This window comes from Larus michahellis, chromosome 8 (genome assembly GCF_964199755.1).
Source record: "Larus michahellis chromosome 8, bLarMic1.1, whole genome shotgun sequence".
Taxonomy (NCBI): domain Eukaryota; kingdom Metazoa; phylum Chordata; class Aves; order Charadriiformes; family Laridae; genus Larus; species Larus michahellis.
This window is the reverse complement of record NC_133903.1, coordinates 29968162-29994298: the sequence shown is the minus strand read 5'-3', so window position 1 is coordinate 29994298 and position 26137 is coordinate 29968162. Positions and strand designations below refer to the sequence as shown.

Genomic DNA, 26137 nt, shown 5'->3' with positions numbered 1-26137 from the left:
TTCAGTTTGTTTTCATCCTCACCAAGACCACACACACATGGGCCAGTGGTTAAAACCCAGAAGTGTTCGTTCTCAAGGAAACTACAGTATCCTGTAGAAAGCGTAAACCCACGGAATACCTCTCTGCCGGAGAGTCTCATTTATCAGGTTTGCTATCACAGACGAGTTTCCCATCCTCCTCCCTCCCAGCCCGTGGCTATAAAGAATGCCGTAACTCATTTTGCCCTCACACTCCAGCAACTGCACGGAAGATGAAGCGATACAAGTTGCACAGCTACACTTTTGAAATGCAGATGCTCTTGTGGAGCCCTTACTTCATGGTCACAGGAGGAAGTTATCCCCAAAGCCCACGTACGCCTTTTCCGTGTCAGAGGCGAAACTGAATTTGATGGCAGCAACAGAGCAGGTTCTATAAGGTACAGAAGGATGGGGCTGGTGTAATTCGGAACAGAGGGCGGGGGGAGTTCAGGTAAGGAGCTAATGATTATAATATTAGAGATATTTTTTCCCTTTACTCTTTCTCCAGCAGGCTCTGCTTCAGCCTCTGTGGGACTCACAGCCCCAGCCCTTTTCCAATACTGTTTCCAATGAAGAAAATATTAGCCAGTATCATAGAAGCGTTAGGTAATTAGGATGCTGTTGTACAGAACAAGAAATTGGCAAAAATACAGTTTTCTTCTGTGTTGTGGTGGATCAGTAGAGAAAGATGAGCATTCACATTTGCAGGCTTATTGTGCAGTCCTTTCATGCTCTTATTTAACAACTACATCAAACACTTCTAAATTTTTAAACTTTTAAATTAGCTACCGACATTATTCATGTATTTAGTAAATATTAAACAACTTTTGGCGTAAATTGCCACAATCTCCCTTTAAACATTACTACCGTGATCTCATGGATTAGATGGTTACTTTTGTGAATTTTACTTTAAGGAACATTTTTCTTCAGGAGGAGCTTCCCTCAAGATTACATTGATGCTCCTACAACAAATGGAATTCACTACACAAGCTCAATTCGGAGCAACAAATACCACCAAACTTCTGCGCATCGAATCAATAGAAATAAAACACTCTGCAATAAACTATCTATCAAGAACTGAATTTACTTTGGGGAAATGCCGAGAAGTTTAATGAATGGTGATAATTTGCATTTTTCAGGAATTAAACATAGCATTTGCTTTAAACAAACAGCACATAAACACACTACTTAAGCTGCATAAGGATGCTATTTACTAGCTGACCACATACGGTAAGAAACGCCCCAAAATGAATTAAAATGGACAATGGAAAAACAACAAAATTTCTGAGGATGGTATGAAAAGCAAAAAAATTAAGTCATCTGCCCTCAGACAGTTTCATGTACCTGCCACTAAAAATGATCCACCTGCCTTTAAACTAGCAGTAGTTAAAAAAAAAAAAATAAAGATAGATGATAGATATTTATAGTATACTAGCAAAAAACCCAGGCTTACTACCTACCACCTCTCCCGGCATCCCGATGGAGGGCCCTGTTATTTGCATTGCTTTTCCTTTAGCTCCTGCTTTTGATCGCGTGACTAACGTTTCGTTAGCGGTTTGTGACAGCATTCCGACAGACAAAAGAACGTGCATTTCATTCCAAATCGTCCCTCTGCATTCCGAGTGCCCTATCCACGCAGCTGTCCTAACACGAACCACAGCCTCTGTGCAGGGGATTACGCTCAAGTGAACGGAAATGAACTAGCTATTAATTACGCTGCTGTCAGGAGACAATTCAAGTTTTCACCTGTTAAATCACAGGACAAAAGATAGCAATTAAGAGAACTGTAAATGAAGAAATACTGAAATGTAGAGAATAGCCTGAAGAGTGCAGGTAGTATTACCCTTTCTTTTCCTGTGGGAACAATTGCTCATATTTTAAAATAATACTTAAAAGATCCTTTTAATACAGTGTACATTTAAACTTCTTAGAGGCATGTTTTGACATAGTTGTGTTTTTATAATAGTTTTGTCGACATCAAGCCAGGAATTACATTCCATAGCTACTGGTATTCTAAAAGCATATCACTAGTGGGCACCAAGAAAGTATAGGTTCAAAAGGATTCCCGCTGGCCTGGCAGAAGCATGAGCTCAGTATTGGCAGTAACTCCACTTCAGCACAGCCAGAACAACAGATTTTAAGGCTACCAAAAAAAAAAAATCCCGAAGACTATGATCACCTACTTTGATTTTTTTCACATACTGCAAGCCAAAGAGTTCTTCTAAACTACAGCATGACCGTTTACAAGGCAACAAATTTTGATTTAACGATGAATAATATTCAAATGATGAATGTTTGAATATAGAAGCCAAGTTCTAAGGCCTGTGAGAAAGCAACTACTAAGATACAAACACAAGAATCCAGACCCGTATACATCTGTCAGTCTTTCAAAATCACAAGTTTGGTTGCAGCAAAGAATAAAATTGTAGTACAGGCAAACGTGACTTTCCTTTTTCATTGCCTTTTAAAAAACAAATGAACAAAACCAGTTGCCCCCAGTATTATTTCTTTAAACTCTCCCAAGAGCATCACTTCTGTTTCACCCTCAGAACTCAAAGCCAAGGCCAGGCATCCATGAACTACCGTGTGATGGACACTCCTCCATCTCAGTCCGTCCTTCTGAATGCCACAACAGCAAACCCGTGTGACAGAAACCTCCCCGTTGGAACGCTTGGCAGCTTACTTTTAATCTGTGCTGAAACTACAACACAACGCTTGTCTGCGTAATTTACCTTCTTCTCAAAGACGGCTTAAAACCCTCCAGAATTACCCACTTCACTCCAATTGTCTTTTCCAAAAATTGTGTACCGGCAGCTAACGTTATGTGACAAATTCACAGCCCCGTGTCAGAAACGAACTCGAATCCACTTTCCCTGGATGCAGCGCAGGTTCAACGGTCGCAGCACATTCCCCAGAGCCCGGGGTCTAACCTGGACGGGCTGGCTGGAAGCACGTGCTTAGTCACAGGCACAATTTACGTTTTGATTTGCGTACATAATTGGCACATTCCACCCAAAACTTTTCCTTTAATAGATTTTTTAAAATAGTGCTTCCTCGAAGAGACAAGAGGCGGCTCAGAAAAACACTGAACAACCGGGATCGTTTAGGAGAAAGTGCCATAGCTTCAAATGCTGGGGTAGGAAAAAATGAGTTAGGAACTCAGGAGTCACTGGGTGCTTTAGTGCGAGATCGACTGAGCAGCACGTGGGACTGACCCCACATGGGCACTAGCAAAGCCAATTCCACTATTTCTTGAGAACAGTAAAGCTGAAAACAATCAAAGTAAATTGTGAATTTTAGAAGACTATCTTTACACAAAGTGTTACTCAGTATTACTATTCTACCACTTTTGCGAAGAAATGGAAAAGAGGAAGATGGAGAGGATATAGCACGAAAACTATTTATAAACTGAAGCGTGGCACAATTTATTTTTATGAATTTTAAGCTCAGCTTCATTTAACCAAATCTCCCTCCCAGCTGGAACTGCTGCAGAGGCATCACCTATATTCTTCTGCAGCGTGGGGTCGGGCTCAGCACACACGTGCATCAGGAACGACAGACAAGAAAGGACGGGGAACTGCTTCCTGCCAAGAGGGGTCTCGAGGGAAAACAAGCAAAGAGCAGCAGTCGGAGCAGACTCCCGGCTAACTCACAGGCGTGGAACCCAGCAATGATACATGTTTGGAAAATGCCGCTGAAAGCAAGAGTTACTGATTTTTATTTTTTCCAGAGTTAAAAATTAGCTAGTTCAAATTTATAAAATCATCTCACATCTGATAACTGTGTTTCAAGATTAATAACATCTAAATAGATTCAACTTCCAATTACTAGCAAATTTTGCCTTTAATTAGTTTGATTGTATTAGATAATGAGGACATTCATATTTATAGATAGAAATTGGCACATGTAAAATGTTATGAAAGCTGAGAAATTAATTTTTTTTATTTAAAAAGAAATACCAAGCCTGACATTACTTGCCATGTCTAAGGAAAAAAATGAAATTAAACATATACTGTATCAGTACTAAAAATAGGTTAAATATAAAGACAGCATTTTTGAGAGAATCTACAAGTCCTTTTGGAAAGGACACTATCCGGGAATACAGAAGTCAAGTCCATAGGTTAAGTTTAAGTCCGACTCCTTTCATCGATATTAAATTCACACGTAAACCTTTCACCTCTGCTCACAATTATGGTTTGAAGCTCAATGTTAACCTCTTTATTCATATACTTTTAAGATATATCACATATAACTTCCCAAAACTTGGAATATCACCACACTGAACACAATACTGGCCTCTAACTAATTGGCAACGTGCCTGGGCAGAGACACACCGGGGTAACTGGAAGCACAGGGTCCTACCTGCTGCGTTTGCCCGGGGTGCGAGTAGCCATCGCTCCTACATGGCCACTCCAACTAATCTGGCTGGAAAAGGCACACAGCATGTTTTCTGAACACCCTCCTTCCCAGCACGCCTGTAACGGCTGCTGCAGAACAAACTGAGCATCATTTGTTCTCATACTTTTAATGAGAGATGAGATAAAGAACAACGTGACAAAAATGGAGTGACTTGCTGCAAAACTTAACCGGTAATCTTTACAGCAAGCTTACAGTAAGAAACAAGAAAACAACCAAGCAGAAAGAGGGACAGCTTTCAATAGCATAATTAAAAGTGCTTCCCGTTATCAGTAGTAGTTGCCTATATTTTATTAATAGCCATTCCGTATAATGAAATAAAGATACTGAAAATTACTCTAACAGTTATGGCTTTCTAATACATTAACTACAACACATAAAAATGAAATCCCAACAGCAATTTTCTAGAAGGCTTTATACAGTGACTTGCATTAATTTTTCTGCACAAGTTATGAAAATACTCAGTAGTCAAAAAAAATGCCATAGAAATGGAATAAGGCTAGATTTAAAAAAAAAAAAAAATTAAAATTTTCAGCTTATGTTCTGATCAAAGTGCTCCCAGGGGAAGAGCTTTGCTACATTTCCTTTCCCCCTGAAAGAAGGTTCTTTATAAAACAAGGCAAAAAAAGTGAGGGAAAAATGGTTACATTAAAAAACCTATATTTTATTGTTATGGCAACTGATGTGCTAAAAATAAAGAAATAAAGTTGTTATGGCAACTAGAATTTTAAAGGCAGTCAAAAGTAGAATAATCAAACATTCTGCTGGCTTAAAATATAACGTCTATGACTCAATTTTCAGAAAGAGCTTCAGAGACACGCAGTGGTTGGGTTTTTTTGGATTCTGCTTTGGAGATGACAATTAGTCCAAGTTTCAGAGAACTCTGCAGAGTACAAAGAAGGCAATCAAGGTGAACAGAAAATTAGTCATTCCAAGTTCTCACGGTCAGTAGGAAGAAACACACACCTTATGCCACTTAATTAATGTCCTGGCAACCTTACCTACATCCATAAAACATATCAGCTTCTTAAAATAAACAGCAATGGGACAGAATTTATGCTATCACAATGATAGAAAGGCACTATACAACTAAAAGTTACTTAATGACTTAAATTAAGTACTGAAAAGTTAGGGAGTACCAAAATTCATCTGTCTGAAGCTGCAGAGTTCTGCCCCTTTATATGTATGGAATTATAGACAACTCTAATTACAAGATCATAACACATTTAGATGTCTGATACACGCGCGATCATCACTACAAGGCTCCAGCTACACGAGCACTTCCACAACAACCTTAGAGAACTCACAGTCTCCCATCCAACACTTGTCAGGTTGTCAAAATTGCTAGTTATTAAAAAATTAACAGAACCGTGCACAGTGAAATGTTCCAGAGTCCAAATTCAGATAAGCCTTAATTAATACTAAGCAAAGCATTTAGCAGATACTTCAGAGAATTACAACTAGGAACAGGAACTCATACTGGAAATATCTGCACTGGAAGCAGGCACGTAGCACGTGCTAGCATCCCGGTGCAAGCTAATACTGTAACACAGCACGTGCCTCATGTTTCATCTTCACTGCAGTTAATCAAGGTTGCTGTTAGTGTTACTGCTGACTCGATTCTGCCCCAAGGGGAGTCTCAGCCCAGGCCAGGCGAGCTCTCAGCCGCAGGAGAGGCACGGCCAAGAACACACACCAGAGTCAGGCTCCTCCTTCACTCGTGCTAGAGAATCCGATTAACTCCTTATCGCAGCACAAAAATCAAGAGATGTGCACTGGGAATTCAAATGCCACACACGGGAGTGCAGCAAGCATAACACAGACAAATTTAAGTTTTGCTTCCCCAGCCTCAGTATCAATCCTTGAGGCGAGATACACAGTTAACTCACTCCCTCTTAAGCATCCCACGAAGCCGCAGGTATTTCCAGAGATGCCAATAACGTAGGGAAATACATTAACTAATGAATCTGTGACAAAGCCAACAGCGTTTGCAAGGGAAACTCCATGTACACAGCCACTATACATAACTTTTCATCAGTCAGGATAGATCAGACATATGAATATCAAGGCTTTAAATCAAAGTTTTACAAATTTTCCATCTAATGCTTAGGTTGCATACTTTCAAGGTTTGTTGCTGACTCAACCAGCCACTGGAGGCAAAAGACACCCTGTTCTGAGCTTTCTATGAAATCAGTTTCCTCATTGTATAAAATTCTAAACCTAATCAAGTGCATGGCTGCCTGAACCATAAGCCTTTGAGTTCAAAGAAAAACGTGTAGCAGAGCCCAAGTATCACTCCACCCGACTGACAGGTACGTGAATCCATCGCTTGCCTTCAGCATCCGTGGCCACGTTGCTTTTTGTATCAGGTACAGCCATTCTGCACTGAAAATAAAGGTATATAAAAGCATCCCAAAAGAACCACAGCTAGGGAGAACACAGCTACCCAGCGAATCAATCTCATTGCTCTAACAGAGAAATGGGGGCAAGGAAGCTTTCTAAATAAAAATGCAGAAATTACTGTGACGTGTCAGCCTTGCAATCGCTAGATAGGGTGACAGAAGAGACAGAACATGCAGTAGAAGAACCGTTTCTGGCAAGCACGCAGGCTGGATAAGGCACAGCCTGAAGCCGCACCCCTGTATACCACAATTTAATTTTAGATTCAGGCTGTATATACTATTACCTAGTCAAAAAAAGGTTGTATTTTGAAACTGGATTGCTTTTGAGACAAACGAGACATATGAAGACGGCTTTGTCATATGCGGCATGTGATTAAAAAAAAATTAAAGCTCTGTATCGTCAATATTGAGTTGTCAGTTTAAAAAACAACTGATGAAAATTCACAAGAAAAAAAAATTCTTAGCTGCCAAAATATTTGGGTATGTCCACAGAAACATACATAAAAGATTATTAGAAAGCATATACGCACTAGCAGACTACAATTGATCTCCTTTTGGTTACCTTACCTCAGCAGCTGCAAATTTGCTTGCTGATAGGGGAAATTACTCTTAATTGCTGTGAGCATACTCATCACTACAAAGGGAAAAAGATGTTTTAAAGATACAGGCTGTAATGAAGATCTATACGTGTCTCGTCTCTTCTGAAGAGATTACTGTAAAATGCAATACTAGCTCAGTCCCTTAGAAGAATATCCTAAAGAACACATGAATGATACTGACATTTGTGGTTTTATCATAAAGAAGCCATACATAAATTAAGGTAGCAAAACGTATCAGAATTCACCTCTGTATTAAATTCCAGTTTGAATTTAAGTCATGTATGCATCACTCATGTATGCTTTAATTTTTCTACACGTGCAGCTCAAGCCTTTCTGGTTGCTATTACTGTTTGAATGATTGTGAATGCCCGCTGCTCCTGCATGCTGCTACGGTAAAACAGCCTTTAATGCAATGTTGACCGCCAGTACTGCTGTTAACAAAGGCATTTTAAGAGACTTTAAGCACCAACTGTGATTCTTTGGGGAAATAAAAGAAGCTAGATATAAAGTATACCTTTGGACCCTTTGATTCTTAGTGTTTCTCTCTAAGTATTTAGAGCTCTCTGTTTAACTCTTACAGCATCAAACATTAACGTACTGAAACCAGCAATTAACAGTCAGTAAAAGGTGGTTTGCTGTCTTAAATAAATGTGTTTAAGGTTTTTGACACATTCACTTTCATAAAAGAGGCACAGGAAATATCGCTTATGTTACAGGCTGACCTTGCATCGTTTTCTGTGGAGCACGTACAGGACCCCAGGCGGAGCCTTCAGAGAGAGCAGCTCCCGCTGGTTTGGAACAGCCTTTCAGTAAGTCACCCAAGACAGGATCTACACGGAAGTCACCTCCGCTTTAATTCAGACACAAACCATCCCAAATACAAATTACAGCTAGTAATTCAGATTTTCAAGAGATATAGTGGCACTTCAGCAACCCAGTGACATGCAAATGGCTTTGTATGTAAAGGTCAGGCTGAGGCTGGCCTGAAAGTCTATTGAAGACTAACATAACTGTTTATTTACACGTGCAATCACAGAAATTAGCCTTACGCACAAGACATTTGAAATCCAATTACTCTGATTTTCAGTGCAGTCTTCTGATTTCCAGAAGGTGGATGTTACAGGGGTAACACCAACTGTGCTCTGCAGAATTGCACCTCTCACAATGGCCATACGTATTTAACAAATTGCTTCACCTCAGCGGTGCCCTACGCTGTGACAAACAGACAGACACCCAGACACAGAATGAATATGCGTGGCGTAACGACAGTGCACACTGCGGACAGCTTCAGAAAGGACCCGGTTTTACTCAGCAGTGTAGATTAAAATGTCTCCTTACCGTGGCTGCTCTTTCAGCATCAGCATCATTGCTGCTACAGCAAAACTCAACACCTGTTAACAAACCGATATTCAAATTGAACTAGGATACCTATTAATGTTTTATCTAGGAAAGAGTATCCTGGATTTTTAAAACTGGCTCTGAGGTGCCAAGCATTTACCAGAACTACCAGTTATAACCACACACTGTACTGTAAAGAAATAGCGAGACACAGACATCCCCGCTCCAGCCTACCTAAAAAAAAACATTTTTTACCTGCATCGATGTACATAGATCCGGCGACTATGAGACATATCAATTTTAATATCGATTCTTCCAGTAACCATCATTTAAACCTCTTCAGGCCGTAATACGGATATTACCCAACGTTTTATCACTCTGTTGGAAATGACAGGCAACTCTGCTCCCCTGGTTTTGCAGGTAAGGGATTCTAAATTCACAGAGACAAAAGAGAATGCAGTCTCCAAGAGGGCAAAGGCAAATCTCCTTTGCACTCCACCCATCAGAACAAATGTGTCAATTCATGTGACTTCTAGAGCCAGCAGGACACACAGGGACCCAAGAGCCCGGAATTGTATCCTGAGTGTCATTTTAGTGCCATCATAAGTAGTTATGTATGGAAAAGAAAGTGCAGGAAAATTCTTCATGTGGCAGAACTTTTTATAATTTTATGCAGGCTCTGAAAAAAATATTATTGGCGTTATTTTCCACCTCATATATCACACCTAACAGTTAAAATTAAGATGACATAAAAATAAAAATTACTAATGGGTGCTACCCCTTTTTTTCCCTGAAAAGAGCTGTCATTAAATTGAAGAATTTCTTTGAAGATGAAGAGTGAGCACAAGATTTTCCCTTTTGTGCACGCAAAATTGAAAGGTTTTTTCCAGGTGAGCTCTAAATGAATCAAAACTTGGCAAATTAAATTCACCTTAGGGACATATTATTCCTGAGTTTGTAAAAGTAATATTAACATTTACTATGAAACTAGGTACCCTGGCACATTCATAATAAACTAAACCTTTTATCTGAAGTCTGAATTTAAATGAAGCTATTGAAAGAATTAAACTTCTGTCAACTTCTGCTCTTTAGAGGCAGTATTTTTTCACTAATTTCTAATAAGGTATTTTCAGTTCTTATATACTTTGTTATTCCACAGTATGCAGTGCTAAAATAATTCAAACAAGTGGAAGACTGTCAATGCTAAGAACTCAATTTATACCAAAAATGAGACAACCTATCAATCCAACCAGCATATAATCTGATTTTTCTCTGCGAACCACATTAAATTATAAAAATATCAATAACCTACTTGCCATTAGATGAATGATCTCAGTTTAAGAGAAGAGTTAAGTAATAGTCATCCTATCCTTACCCTTTCAGAAAAGGTGGAGAAAAGTAAAAGTTAAGAAACTGCCTATAGATACTGAATTTAAAAGAAACATCAAACTGGAAAAGTTGCACATACATCTCGAAGCGATCAATTCCTCTAGAATTAATTTGCTTAACAGCTAAGAATCTCATTCAAAAAGCAATAAAACAGGTATTAGTTATCTCTCTCTTCAGTAACCTGAAAATAATCACAATTTTTTTATAATGATAATTGATCCTTATATACTAGGATCTTTTATACTTGATAAGCATATAGCTATAGCTTTTGTAATTGAAAAGCATACAGCTTTTATAATTGATAAGCATATACCATTCGCAACATCTAACCTCTCTAAAAGTTAAGGGATACCATTTCTAATTAGCAGAGAGAAGAAATGAAGATGCAAAGAGAAGAAATGAAGATGCAAAGAGAAAACCAGAACAACAAATATATAATAGATCAACATTTCCCAAACACTTTAACTTCTACTGCTGGGAAGTTTGTTCAGTGCAAAAAGACCGGCATGTCGTGTTTCTAATATTCGTAATCACAAACTGGGCAAGGTACCACCTTCAGAGACCCCAGGATGCTCTATCGCAAAAGGCGGGACCTTCATCATTTTCAGTAGCCTACTTGCCATGAGCACGTGCCAAAAGAAAAGGGGGCAGTGGTAGCGGTTTGGGCTGTAGTCGGGGGCAGCGGTGTGTTCAGAAATACGACCGAAACGGGACACGGCTCTGAGCCCAGGGTGGGTCCCCGCCGCACTGGGCGCACAACACAGGGCACTCCTCCCTGCGCGGGGGAGCAACCTCCCCCCTCCCGCTTACCACAAACAGATGCAGCATTCTGAACGCAAATATTTGCTACAAAAATACGCTAATGTTTCAGTCCATTAACCAACCTGCTGTGGCAGCTGGCGAACAGTCATCTTTTTAATTAGACACCCTTACTGATTAATTAGTCTCAGAACGCTGAGCGGTGGAACCCAGCACGATGCCATTGGGACAAAAAATATTGCTCTTCCTAACGCTAACTTAATATCCTTTGGTACTGCTGCAAATAACAAGCTTGATTAATTTTCTACTCAAACTAAAATAGCCTTCCTATGTCATTCTCTCAATCCAGAGTTAAACTGTTGCAACCCAACAGTTTCACACAAATAAATAAATAAGCAAGCAAACCACAAACAAGGCATCGAGGTGCCAGTTTCAAAGTTAAACGCATTAAATCTTATTTGCACAGACACAGTGGCTCATCTGTCATCTCCTCCACTTTCCATTTACTCAGTATGCGAGCAAGCTAGCAACAAAAAAGCCAAGTAAATATTAAGTATGAAGCGAAGAGGCAAGTGCTTTTTCTTGTTTCAAGAGTTTTGGTAATTTCAAATCGTAAGAAGTAAATAGATTTCTACATTAGATTTACACGAAAGTTGATCTTTACTTCAGTCCTTTGAAATCAGTTTGCAGATAGAGGCACTAAGGAAAAGAGATAAGGTTAATTCAATGCATGGAAGACTGTCCTTAAGCAGATGATGAAGCCTCAACAAAGACACTTGCTATTTATACCTATCCTATTTCTAACTTTTAATTTTGGACAAGAGACCGCTATTACGCCTTTGGGAGAAGAGGTGCTACAGACATCCATTTGTGGGACTTCTCGTAGTCCTACCACTATGAAAAAACTTCTGATCTCAGAAAACGCTTAGAATAACAAAATACAGCTGTTAAAGAATTTCAAAGATTTTTCTATACTGTAGATGCGGAGGCGGTGGGAGACCCGCAGTGAAGCTACAGCCCCTCACCTCTGCCAGGGGGGAGCCAGGCTGGGAGCCACAAACCCACCCGCAGGGAGGGAGCAGGGACACAGGGCAGCAACACCGTCTAAGACTGCGGACAGGCCAGCAAGCTTCTGAGGGAAAAGACCTCACCATGAGAATTGTTTGGCTCATAAAGAGTACCAAAAACTTGTCAAAAACCCCAGTTTGTTGTCACTAACCAAGAGAAACCCAAGAGATGTAGGGAGGACTTTACAGCCAGCATCCCTTGTCCTCCACATCACACAGGACGGCTCCTGGCCAAGGCAGCTCAACACCGTGGGGCTTGTGAGGTACAAGAAAATTAATGTGTAACGTCTAATTCCACCAGCATATGCAGACTGCTGCTATTTGCCATCATTTACTGTTCTTTTCAGCAAACAAGCGCTGAAGTTTAAGGCAGTATATGGGCCTGTAAAGCTGCTTAACCTGAGAGGTATCCAGAAATCTGAAAACTTTCATTTTTTTTTTCCTTTTTGCTTTATAATGTAGAGTATGTGTCTTGTAGGAATCAGAAATAATAACAGTGGTTCAAGCAGAACAGATAAACTACATCTATTAGCTGTAAATTGATTAGGTTTCACTCAGCCTAAAACCCAATACATTTGCTCTGTCTTCTGCAGCAACGGAATGTACTTTGGTACAACTGGTCCTTACTGCATGAGAATTATACCTCGGTGCGATTAGTGCCAATTTCAAATTATTATATTACTGAGACAAGTTATTTTCATGATTTGGCAATGGTTAATTCCCATTCAACACGTCTCATATTTGTTTCAGACTTTGGGAGAATCCTTAGGATTTTCACTCTTCTGTAGAGTGGCTTGAAATGTTATTGGCCCAGACGCAAACTACCATCACACAGTCAGCAGACAAAGCTATTCTTTGGCCAACTCTTCCAAAGCCTGACCCTTTAATTAGTTATTATCCCTAACTGTTCTGGGCACATGCTTACATTGCCAAAGGAAATTATGACAATAAACAAATAATCTTATTTTTGGTTCTCATGTAAGTCATTTGGAAAGACAGCCATTTAGTCTGTCTTTAAGACCTTCAACTCAAAGTCACCAGCCGTTTCAAAAATGGGCGTTCACATTCATATGCAAACTTTCATTGGTTTTGAGTAACAGAATACTACCAGTATCTACTTTACCTGAAACCAGGTTTCTTTTTCTGATCTTACGTTAAAAATATAATAAATTCAAAACAAGTTTTGTTTTCTTAAACCAGAGTATCAGAAGCATTTAAAAGTAGTCTATATACGCTGTTAGATGAACTTTACACATTCAACTCATTTCTTAATGGAAGTCAGATTGCAAACGGAAAATCTTTTATGCAGAAGTGATACATTTAACAATCATAAATCCTACCTTAAAATGGCCCATCCAAAAGTTTTCTGACTACAGAATGTGAGTGACGGCCTTCTTTTTCTGCTTTCATTATTTTACTTATGCAACTACATACAACCCTGATGGGTCTTACTTTGTAAACTTCGGAAAAAGGACTTGAGTGCAGGTAATTTCAGGAGGAATCAGTAACAGCACGACAAAACAGGCACCTAGTCCGTAACACGGAAAAGGATGGAAAGAAGTCTTGCCCTACAATTTCAGCAGCGAGAACACACACAAGAATGAAACCATCTAAAACACAAAAGCAGAAGGTTAATAACAGGCAGCATAAGATGTAATGAATAAAACATCTGTCCCAGTTCAGATGCAACAAGTGTTTTACAGTGAGTTGCTTTATGACCACCGTGGAGCGATGGGAGATTTCCGATGACTGACACACGGCCAGTGCCTGACACCGCTTCTGACAGGATGGCGTGGAGCTAGGGCAGCGGCGCGGGGCAAGGGGGGCACAGCCATTGCTGAACACAATTACCAGTCACCTCCACTGTAAACGGGGTGAACTGCAGCTTGCCACCCGTCACTTTACCTGAGCTTAAAATATATCTCCTCATGGCAAAAATTCATCTGAGTCTCTCCAGAACAACCAGTGAAGCTGAACACGAAATAATGTCAAGCAGGCAGGAGAAAAACCTCTATCAATGAAGTGACCCTGGCTTATGCATGGTTTTCTACCTCTCTTCTTTTAACAAATGGGTCTGACACGCTTTTACAAAAGCTCTATATACATGTACCAGTATTACCCCTTCGTTATCATCACACAAGCAGATTTTTCTCACTTGGATTTGCGTTTGTGTTTTCCTAAAAAAAAAAATATTAAAAAATATGTATTTATCTCTGCTGCTATCTTTTATTTTCCCCTTTCTTTACTGTGCCACGTGCAGCAGGGTCAAAAGCTGATGGCACATGCGCCAGAAAGGCAGATTTTGATTGTCATACAGTACAGATTTACATAGCTGTCAAAAATGAAGCAGCTGCCAAATCACAACTCCTACTCCCTAAAATTGTATGCAAGACCTACTATTGTGCTCCAGTCAAGATTTCTGAGAGGCTCGTGGCAATCAGTAAGCTGGAACTCAGCAGGAGAGGTGAGGTGCAGCAAGACAGTGCTTGTCAGTAAGAAAGTATCTGTGACAGCAGAAGTATTGCTCTCTCTCTTCCCTCCTGGAACCCTGAGCTCACTAGAGATGGGAAACGTATCGGCCTGTGAATCCCTGATCTGGGAAAGGACGCAGAGTTCACTAGATCATTCTTGACAGGCTGCTGGCCTCCAGCGCAGAGGGCTAGAGGACATGCCTTTTGGAGAAAATACGCACCGCATTGATTTTTCTAAATAAGATATTTTGCTTTCTGTGCTGAACTGAAACACTAAAACAAGCCCCAAATTACCCTCTCCGACAGAACACATTGAACAAACCACTCCTCCAACTGAAAAATCCTGCAATAGGTTTCAGAGCTCTGCATACAGATGGATCTATACAGCACAACACGTGTACCCGATCTGTTCTGCGACATGTATGATACTTGGCCTGTCTAACATACTGTTTCTCCACACTGCACCCAACTGGAGTAGAACAACAAATGTGCCTGCATCATGGTCTGTAAAGTAAATGTAAGTGTTGAGAGTCCACTGTCATTCAGTTCGTCACAAGGAACACGTTTTTGGTGTGCCAACAATACAGTTCTCATCCTCCACTAGTGAGCACAGTTTCACCAGGAGTTAACCAACAACACTGTAGTAAAGTCCCAGTTTTCACCAAATTTCTGTCTGCTCCCCCCTAGTAGGTAGTCCTATATGAGGTATCATATATTCAATACTAACAATTCCAGCGATCGGGTTAATCTTTTCAGCTATGATAGTAAAATGACAGTTTTCAAGATTTGTTCCTCAAGTTAGCCCTCTGAAATTTTCTTTCGGAAAAAATTTCTTTGATTATGAGAACTGAGTAATCAAAGATACCAAAGATGCTTTTAAAGCCAAGCCTCATTCAAGAAACCTCACCGGTAAGTACTGGCTAACACTCTCCCATAGTACTCCGTGGCGTGTTGCTATAGAGTTACGCAGTTCAGCCTGCTTGTTTTGACCACTGGACACAAAAACTCAAAAAACTGCACCTATATAAACTTATTTTCTCACAAATCCCTGGGTGCAGAGATTTTTCTAGTGAAAGAATCAAGACGAAAGCTATGTATTTGATGGGAAGAATAAATAATTAAGGAAAAAAATAAAGTAAATGTTGCTGGTATATTGGGATGGTAGCATACAAACAACAGAAAAAACAGAAATCAGTTCTGCTGTTTTGTACAGTGAACAATCATCGATACCCAAATAACCCTGAAGTTTAATGTGCATATTATTATTGACACACATAAGATAACACTACAACAAAAAGATTTTAGTAGGATTCAAAGAATAATAAATACATGCCTCCCACTTTCTCTCTCTAAAATAGCTTAATTCCCGTTACCAACACACCAAAATGAAACTGAAAGAAGTTCTGTTCACAGACATAAATATCAGATAATAATTCATAAAAAAAAATTACAGGACAAGTTTTTCCTGAACCACCCAATATTAACTATTCCTAAAAATGGGCCTTAACTTTGGTTTGGCAGACTCTCTCCTGTTCATTTCTTTTCATGAATCCTTTCAAGCAATGTGTACATGAGCACTAGCAGTTATGTACAAACTATAGAAAAAATTGTGATTTCAGAATAGAAGTTATTTACTTCAGGAAAAAAAACCTGAGTTGGAATAAATGCTTCGGTTCAGAGTAGGATTTAATTTTCTAATCCATAGCAGTATATTTCATATTAAATACCATATGCAATATCATCTTCCACAATACACAACACAAATATTTCTATCGTGAAAAGGACAAGCGTAGCAAGGTATTTTTAAGACACGAGGCCCTAGCGTCAAGCTAAGGCTTGCATTTTAGAAGTTTTCCACTCCCTCCTCCGCTGTGAAGCAAACATCTTCCCCACTTTTGGAAAGCAAGAGCAAAATAATGGAGGTGGTTTTGATGCAACATACAGCTGACAGATGTCCTGTGAATGGTTTCTAAGGAAAACATAGCCCAACTACAACGTCAAAAAGAAAAATTTACACTACCAAAACATCCTCCTTTATTGGTAAAGGAAAAAGAAGTCATGAGGGCAGCTCTCACTCCGGGGGCGCTTTTCAACTTTACAAACAGAGCAGGTAGGTCAACTTAAGAGGCCAAGTATCAAAAAGATATGATATTATCAAAGGAAACTTTTACTAACAACGTCTACCCCAGAACTTTTGTATGGACAGATGATTCACTCCCTAGACAACAAATCCAACACTATCTATGAGCAACATGTAACATTAACTTCATCCTGTTCTGCCGTTACGAGCATTTTTGAGACAACAGAAGCAACAGTAACATTTTTGCTGTTTTTCCTCAGCGTGCAAAACTACCCTCCAGTGGGAAGAATTTCAGAACCCCAAATGGGGAGTTCACCTCCTGACACGGCACAGTTTTTGCTGCTACAACACGGTGGTTCTCAGTCTTTCAATGACAGCTGTAAGCAGTTTGGAACACCCATATTATAAGACAACGTCTTATAATATTTACTGACAGCACTGAGGACATTAGGATATAGAATGGGAAGAGATTCCCAAAAGGATTCTCCTCTCAAATCACCCGTACAGCAAGGAGACTGGTTTCCTGGTAGGTAAAAATGTTTTTAGGATTCTTTTTTAAAATAAACAAGAAGCCAAGAAATACCCAACTTTTTGAGGTTTTGTTTGGTTTGGGTTTTTTTTGGGGGGTTTTTTTTCTGTTTTTTTGAACTAAAAACCAGAAAATTAAGGCATACAGAAAACAGAAACTGTTGAAAAAACAAAGCAATGAACTTAGGTTTATAAAAAAAGAAAAAAAACAACACACACCTGAACAACAAGCTGATGTGCTTATTATCATCACAGCAAGTGAACTGAAAGCTAAATGTCAAGCGTTACTACAGATATAGGTCAGCAATTTCTATTGTTAATGCCATTCAGCAGGTACCCATAGCAGGAGGTAAAGCCACCTAATCACAATTTCAGTCACTTAAAACAAGTCAAACTCTTTCACTCCTTTGCTACTTTGCCACCAAATAAAACCGCTGCTCAGAATTCAGATTAACCAAGGGGGAAAAAAATAAGAAAGAAAGAAAAAAACCCTAATCGCTTACCATTGTGATGAGAACCCTGTATTTATCCAGCATTGCCTGGCTGTCATGGCATCCTGCCAGCAACTGCCAAACCTCTGCCCTCAGCGCCTCCGGAACACCGCTTTTCACCAGCGTAGATAATCCGTTGGGTCTCGTGACAAGGTTATTGTGCCTAGGAAACAGACAATCAGTTGCCGATTATGCTTCAACTACAGGAGTAAAAATCAACGTAAAACATATAAAAAGTCTGAAACTTTCCAACATTATTCTGAAAAGTAGAGTCAGCAACCGGCCATGCAAACTTTTCTTCCATTTGTTATGCTAAGCAGTGTTTGTCAGGTGGAAAGCAAAAATTCTGCACGGATTTACAGTAAGAACCACTCACAAAATGTACTGATACACAAATTCTCTAGGTGCAGAGAAATTAATGAAAACTAAAACAAGAAACAGTTGCAGAAATTGAACCAAACTGGCTAATGAAGAACAATTTGGACTGAAAGAGAAAACTATGCCATCTGTGCAGACAATTGAATTTCAGTATTTGTTCAACATATACGTTTAGCTTAGGTTAAGAAAAGGAAATTAAAAATAACCTAAGCTGTGTGGAGCAATAAATTTTGTAAAAGAAATATAAGCCAGTTCTAAGAGTACCACCAGGAAGACTGAAGTTCCAGTTTCGCACTTCGTGCCAACAAAGCAGGAACACTTACACACACCTCGATAAAATCCCACCATTCCAAAGAAATCTGCCTATTAGTCTGAACTGGTGTTTTACAGTCTGTTTGTACACACACCAAGAAATGTAGGAAGACAATTGCAGGATGCATGGCTTTATTTTCCAACACTGCATAATTAATCCTACAGAAGTTGGTGTACAGAACTATGAAAAGGCCGTATGCAGAGAGACTGAATACTAAAGATGTGGTTTTTTCAAAAATAATCCAGTCGCTGAGTCCGTACATTTAGGATAAACTCACTGTAAAGCACAATATTGCAGAGCTTTCAGTCACAGATGTTTAAAAATCCTTTTTGAGATAGTAGTGTTTACTGATCCGGATTAAACCTCACTTTGCCTTATTACGGCAATTTTCATAGCACTGCAGCAGGAAGGCTGGGGGAATTGCCTCTTTATGCCTTCTAAGGTAGGAAGTGCTTTGCTCTGGTGTTTTGACCATTGTTATGTTTTTCAACTCCACTGGTAGGAGAAGAGCGATAGTGTCAGTTTAGCCAAATGCTAGCAAACTGTGATTAAATTAAATAACCTGCAATTTGACCCTCGATTTTAAGTAAATGTTTAGAGTACTCACGCTCTGAAACAGGTCATTAAGATGTGAACAGTTTGCAACTACTGCTTTAATTTAAAAGGTGCTCTAAAAAAAATTTCTTTTTCCTATATTCCAAGGACAATATACCCATTTTTCCAAATGACTTGAGAATTAAAAAGGAGAGGGTGATTGTGTAATGCCCTTATTCTTTTAAACACAATAGTTATTTTAAATTTTAAATGTGTAGTGCAATACAAGTAATTTCAAACTTTATCATTCAGTTACCAAATTAAAACCCAACTAGTCCCTTTTCTCTTTTTCAGTACATTTTGCAGCGAGTCACATTAGACTAATGGTCTTGTGATGGAAAAAAGCTAGAAAGAAAAAAATGAATATTCACAGAAATATTAAAAGGAGTAGACAGTGGTTAAATGGTTACAAAATTATGAGATGTACATTCAGGAATAAATAAATAAAATACATTAGTAGCTTAAAGCTCAAGTGGTGTGAAAATGAAGCATTCATAGCACTTCAAACCAGGTTAGTTTGGTTATGGCAGGGGTTCGGTCACGTGCGTCAGATGAGAACCAGGGAAGGCCGCCTCTGAGGACTCGGCAAGCAGAGAAAATAAAATGCAGAGCTGAAAAGGTACATTCCCATAGAAACATCACATGAGTTTTTCAGCGCCACCAAGAAAACAATACAAACAGCTTATGGCAAGGACTGAGATTCACGTTCCATGCTGTAATAGCATCCTCGCTGCTGAACATGTTCCCAGTTGAGAATGAAGCATGCTACGCTAGACTAGATTTTACTGGGTTTGTCACATATTTTGTCACATATCGACAGTTTTGTGGTAGAGGCAATACTTTAGCAAGTGCAGTATACTTTAATACCAAAGTAATACTTTAGTCTATGCAGTAAAGCCTAACTCTAACTCGAATAGACAGCTTCTCAGTTTCTGTATGTACCTTGATCATTAATAATCAATATTAATATTACTTAATAAAAATTGGCAATTATTATTAATAATTAATCATTAATAATCCTTGCTCTGTATTCTACAGTAATGAACAAATACGCATTTTTCCTTCTATTTCCTGCGTAGATGCCCAGGCATCTTGCATTCCTAGACACTCTGACACCTGCTTGGCCAGACTAGAACAGAAAGAAGCATCAGAGAAAAGCTTGTCTTATTCTAGTCTTATCCTTCAGCACGTGGGGAAAAACGGCTCATTCATGGATGCTGACATCCTTAATTTGTTACAAAGTGCTGTAATTCTCCTGCGCAAAATTCAAAGACATAATTTTAAAACATCAAAGAGCAAGGATACAGAACAGCGATGCACAGACTATGCTCCAACTTGACAAATATTTCTGATCAAAGACTGCTATTGGCCATTACTATATTTTAAAAAACAAAACAAAAACAAATCAACCACACATCAGAAATGTGTTTTCAGCTCAGCTAAACTCACTCCGCTTGCAAGAACAACTTTAATGCTGAGAGTGCAGTAAAAGAAATTAAAAGATATTAATTGCTTCCCAGCTGTTTATTGTATCTTTTTGGTAAATTATCCTATTCTTATTCCTGTTTATATGTTTGAAGGAGATTCTTGGAGCAATGTTTCTGCTGAGTCAGTCCGTTAGGTTACAGTGACATTTTAATGAAATGACAAGAAGCAATTAAAGTGCAAGAAGTTTTTCATCTGAGAGACAAATCAGCACACCAGCTCTCCAAGTGGAAATGTTATTTTTTATTTAATTTTTTTCCAAGTGCACAGCTATTCCGCTAGCATATGCTGCGGTTTTCAATGCACTACAGAATTTTATTTCAATCTACTTTTAGTTTTCAATTTGTTAATATTTTTCATCTGTTACTCTTTCCAAGTTTTGTTCTTAAAACGTAACATAACACTATTCAAGAATTCAAGTATTTTTCTACACTTTAATTTATCTCAAAAGCTAATACTGCTTGAGACACTCCTAGAGAAAATGGTTGCTACTGCTAGTCTTCACGCTGGCTGGGATCTCCCATTTCTCATGCCATTTTTAACTCATTTTAACGGAAGTGTTTTAACTACTAAATGATTCTCTGAGTTAAGTTTATTAGTTATGTTAAGACTTCAAAATAGGTCACTCCAAAGCCTTAAATGTTTTGTCTCATTGAATAGTATGCTTGAGTAACTTGGCGAAACAGTTGGTTACATGAAGCATGAGCAGAGGGCAGCTCTTTACTTCAGCCTGCTAGACAGGAGGCCAGAGAATTCTCAAGGACAAGAGTTAAACCTAAAAGAATCGATTGACAGATGAATGTAGAAAATAATTTCAAAAAAGTTACAAAATTAGCATCTTCCAATGTAAATGCAATGCAGATTGAAACAAACCTTCCACACAGTTCTTTAAGGACTCAAGATGGGATTCCTCACTGGCCATGGGGCGCCAGATATAAAATTGCAAACAATTTATAAACTCTCTCTTGGGATGTCTTTTAGAACAAGCTTTGGAAAGTTCTAATCAGCTCCAGAGCACGCCTGCCTACAGCCTTTTCAGGGGAGGAAAAAACCACTTGCCTATAGGGATCAACTGACTTCCACACTTTTCCTCAGTATTTTCTTAGTCATTCCCAGGGTCCGCAGCCAGAATATCTGTACAATCATTCCATTAAATGGAATGTGTTTCCCCAAAAAGATCTTTCATTAAGGCTAGAAACTTGGATGACAAATGACAAAATAGTTAAAAACAAGCAGGAGGGACGGGCTCTGGAGGGAAGGGTTCCACTACACTCAATACAATCTTGTGATGTCTCATTTAGTGACCTTTGCATGCGATCCCCATGAAGGATGGGGTGAGCAGCCAGAGGCTGTGGTTCTTACAGTAGCCAAGTAGAGGGGGGAATTGCCCAATAAATCCTTAAAATGTATTTCAGCTTGCTTTTTGGAGTTCAGAAAAGGAACCTTTGCCAATTCCAGATTAAGGGCCTCTGATTATTTTTGTCTCAGGCAACAGGAGCTATTTCTTACAAAAGAAAAACCAAATAAGTGGTTCTGGCATTTACTAATGGTATAAGGTCTCTCAGAGGTAGCAAATACACAGACTTTTTCCTCTCTTGGCAAAGTATGTGCTGCTACTGAAGCACTTAATTAAACCACAGAAATAACACCGTTGAGAACATACTTTAGGCTTACAAATATTCTTCATTTTACTCTCCAACAGAAACAGTTTCAGTGAGGATAACAGTCTTTCTAGAATCCCTTTTCAAGTGCTTACATAGAGCACGTTAAAAAAAAGAAAAAGAAAAAAAAAAGAGTGCTTCTAAACCAATCCATTACATGTACGTCCGGCAGCACAAACGGCTTGGAGGGGACAGACGGGATCTGCTTTGTTTTTTCTAAGAGCAGTAAGAGGCACTGAGTTTCCCGAGAGCCCAATAACCAGCCCCGAGGAACGCAGGTGGCCAGAAAGTTCTGCGTTTGAAGCCTTGCACCCGCAGTGTGAGCGCACAGGGGCTATTCCCAAACACTGAACAAAAACTAGGCTTTTGCAGACACTGTGGGAGAGACTCGTCAAATAACTGCAAGTTAAAGTAAAGAGGATTCACCAGTCCCTTTTAAACTAGTTTAGAAAAGCACACTTCTGTGTGGTTTGTATTTTAGTTTGTATTTTGGTTTTTAAACCGTGTAAGCTGAAATGTCCTGCTTAAGAACATACAGTCTCATAAAACAAAGAAAAGGTTACTATTTAAAATCTAAATTTAAGAAATGAAGCATTACCATCTCCCCAGTAATTCTCCCCAGGAATACAAAATCTTCTCAGGACAATCCTTTGACACATCACCAGTGCCACTGGAGAGTTCATTATCACTCTCTGCAAAAAAAAAAAAAAAAAAAATAAAAAAAAGAAAAAAGAAAAAAAAAGAAAAAAGACAAAACAAGAAAACAAAAGCATGCACAGATTTACCAAAGAGAACAGACATTAGAGATGCATACACATAGGTCTCTGGCAAATTCTTCTCACATACCAGTTTTAAAACCAAAGAGACATAGAAAATATTAGTGAAACTGTAAAGAATGTTTAGCAGACTTGACAAAACAAGAGCATTAATAAAGTTACCATAAAGTTTAAGAGAACAAGACTAGGGAATAATTCACAGCACTGTTACAGGAAAAAGGGCTGGGATCTAGAAAAGCATTATGTGAGAAAGATTCAAGGCTGTGAACTATCATTTAGTGAAATTTCACAATGCTGTATTATCTAAAAGCCACATCCACTGCAGGCTTCACATAGAGAGAACTCTCTTTTAAAACATAGTAGATAATGCTACTTCATTACACTGCACTCCTTACTCCATTCTGCTCTCACGGGGTACTCTGATACGTTGTCAGGGTTCCAATTCTCAGCATCTTTACTACGAAACACAACCTAAAAAGAGACCCTGCAACAGCCCCATTACCCACCCTCAGAGGGCTCTGAAGCTATGGAGAGTTCAGACCTTGGAGGGTCTCCAAGCACTCCAAGGGTGCTCTTTCCTATGAGCCGAGCTGTCTCAAGAAGCTAAAATAAAACAAAAAAGGCGCACCAAAGCTACACCTGCTCCCCAAATCCTGTAGATACTCTCTTCAACGCAGCTCAGTCACATCTGGTTGCTGACCTAATATCTTTAATTCCTCAGGTACATTAAACACTTCACCTCCACCTTTATGTACACAACAGTCGTAGTTCAGGTAGAGGAGGATCCTCTGTACTTGCACAATTATCCTCTTAAGTCTTCATCCTTGTCATTCTCACTTCAATTACACATTTCTAATTTATAGTCCCAGCAACTGTCAAATACAAGTCATCACTAAAAATACCATCAGTGCTTGAATTTGACAATGAACTGTGGGGACAAAGACAGCATATACTGTATTTCAAGGACAATTAACAGAAAAAATGCTGCCCTGAGCGAAGCCTATCAGAAATCTCTTTGTACTTCAAATTGAACATTAGATTAGTGAAACCCTTTAGCTTGGAACCTGTTTGTACAACTTTATGCGCCTCAAAATACAACATCAACCTGCATTTAAATACTTCCCCTTAGAATTAAAAACAAACAAACAAAAAAACCAAACCAAAAAAAACCCACCCACAGTCATCATAAATCTACAGGAAAATAATTTAAAAAAACCAACACAAAACCAAACCAACAAACCCCCACCCACACTCATCATAAATCTACAGGAAAAGAATTAAAAACAAAAAAAAAACCAAACCAAAAACCCGCCACCCACACTCATCATAAATCTACAGGAAACTTGATTTTAAGGTTTCCCAATCTTTTGCATACATTCAGTAGATCTAAAGATAGAGATATAAAGATCTAAAAACTCCAAGTTCATCATTTTAACTAAAATTTGATATCACTATAAAAAGTTTCCCAGTAGCCAAAGAAACCCATTAAATTCCAGTGGAAGCAATGCATTTGTAGACCCAACATTCCTTTCCTTTTAAAGTTACCAAAAATATTGCAAAGGCAGATCTCCTCACTTATCACCCAAACCTCGTAATATCTAAAAAAAGTTAAGTTAAAGCAGTTAAATGCATAAAGTTTTTTAAATTCTCTCCTCTCCTGATTTGCCTAACTGGATCAAGGAGATCAATTATAAGTGCAGTCGTTATACTTCCCATGGAAACAGGGAAAAAAAATTTTGAGGAAACCTCCTCTAGATTGAGTACATTGGCCATTCAGGGACATGAGATATATGTTAATGATAGTGATACATATTAAGAATCCCAAGAAACCTGACTCACACCAGAAGTTTATCATAAACCACAATTTCAGAGAGGTTTCATACATTCTAGGTAAAGGACGACAATCTGTCACAAAATTCTGAAAGGAAAGATTTGAATTACTTTGGAGAGACTGAAGAACTACAGTGCGTCTCTGCAAGAGCTACTGCTGAAAGTATACAAAAACAAATCTTGCAGGCTGAAACAAAATCTGATAAAAATGAATAAAATCCCCGACCAGTCCAAAACGTTTAAAAATGAAGCTACCCTGAACACTTTCAGGAATAAAGCACACTAGTTGCTACCTGATCCAAACCCAAGCTTGCCAAGGAATACTAACACCAGACAAAAGAACAAACCCCTTCTTTCTCACTGCACTGGTATTCTATGCCAAATTCCTCGAAGTTCTTAAGGAGATCAGTGTTACATAGCACACGTGTTCCAGCAAGATATATCACAAAGCTACAGTGCTTCAGCCCTGAAAATTCTTTCATCTGTAAGGCTTAACAGTATTTCAAATGTATTATTCAGTTATATGTCAGAAAATCAGAGGCCTTAATTAGAAATGCCATATGCTCCCTTTCAAAAGACGCTAACGTCAAACTTCAAAATAGAACAGGGCAAAGGATAGAGAATAAACAGCTTTAAAAATCTCTACTTTGTTTCCACTCTAAAGACTATTTACATATTCTAACCTCTATAAGCACTTAGATATAAATTAAGGAAAAAAAAAAAACAGAGAGGCTGTGGGAGGGATATTTAACTGTTGATGTACTTCTCTGAGGTGTACTTGTATACATTTTTTCCCCACATTCTACAGCACCTATAAACCAGCAGCATTAGCCAGAGCATGATTTTATCCACCCTTGTTCTGCTGGGAACGCCACGGCTCCCTTCCTCTAAATGCATTCTGTACTTCTCCCTTCCTCCTGTACTTGCCCCGACCTCTTGGAGCCATTCGACTGGACAATAAAACTGATGCCTCAGCAGAACAAGAGGAGGACGGGAGATGTCTCCAGGGACCAAACCTGAGGGCTGGGTTGTAAATGTCTGTACACACAAATAGCCTTTAAGAATACTTAGAGAATACAGTAAGCCTCTCAGGATTTTTGTTTACCTGGTTGGTTTGAATTGCAATGGGATTCACGAAATTCACCAAAAAAACCCCAAACCAAACCACACCACTTCGTGGATACTTCATGAACCAGTTCCCTGAATTCAGAGTCTCTGTTTAAAGCAAGCCTGAAGGATTGCCCTTCCACAGTGAGCATCGCTCTGCATGGCATCAGCGTAGAATCAGAGGATGCTTTGGGCTGGAAGACACCTCTGGAGATCATCTAGTCCAACCTCCTACTCCAAGCAGCTCCAGTTAGAACAGGTCACACGGAGCCCCGAGTGGGAGGGTAGTCTTGAACGCCTTCAAGAAAGGAGATTGTCGAATCTTTCTGGGCAACTTGTTCCACTACTTGCTTGATCGTGCTCATGGTTTAAAAACAAACCGACCAACCCACCCACCAAAACCATCCTTTCACCTGACTGGAATTTCCCAGGTTC

General features: G+C 39.1%; 1 protein-coding gene across 7 annotated transcripts in view; it reads right to left on the bottom strand.

Moving 5' to 3' along the window:
* RABGAP1L (RAB GTPase activating protein 1 like) overlaps positions 1-26137 on the bottom strand; it is a 258432-nt gene that overhangs the window by 166725 nt on the left and 65570 nt on the right. For all 7 annotated transcript variants that reach the window (XM_074598608.1, XM_074598609.1, XM_074598607.1 and 4 more), the window contains 2 exons: positions 22588-22681; positions 17571-17721 (listed from right to left, as the gene is read on the bottom strand). In XM_074598608.1, the coding sequence (XP_074454709.1) occupies positions 17571-17721; positions 22588-22681 (245 nt within the window). The remainder of the gene's footprint in view (positions 1-17570; positions 17722-22587; positions 22682-26137) is intronic.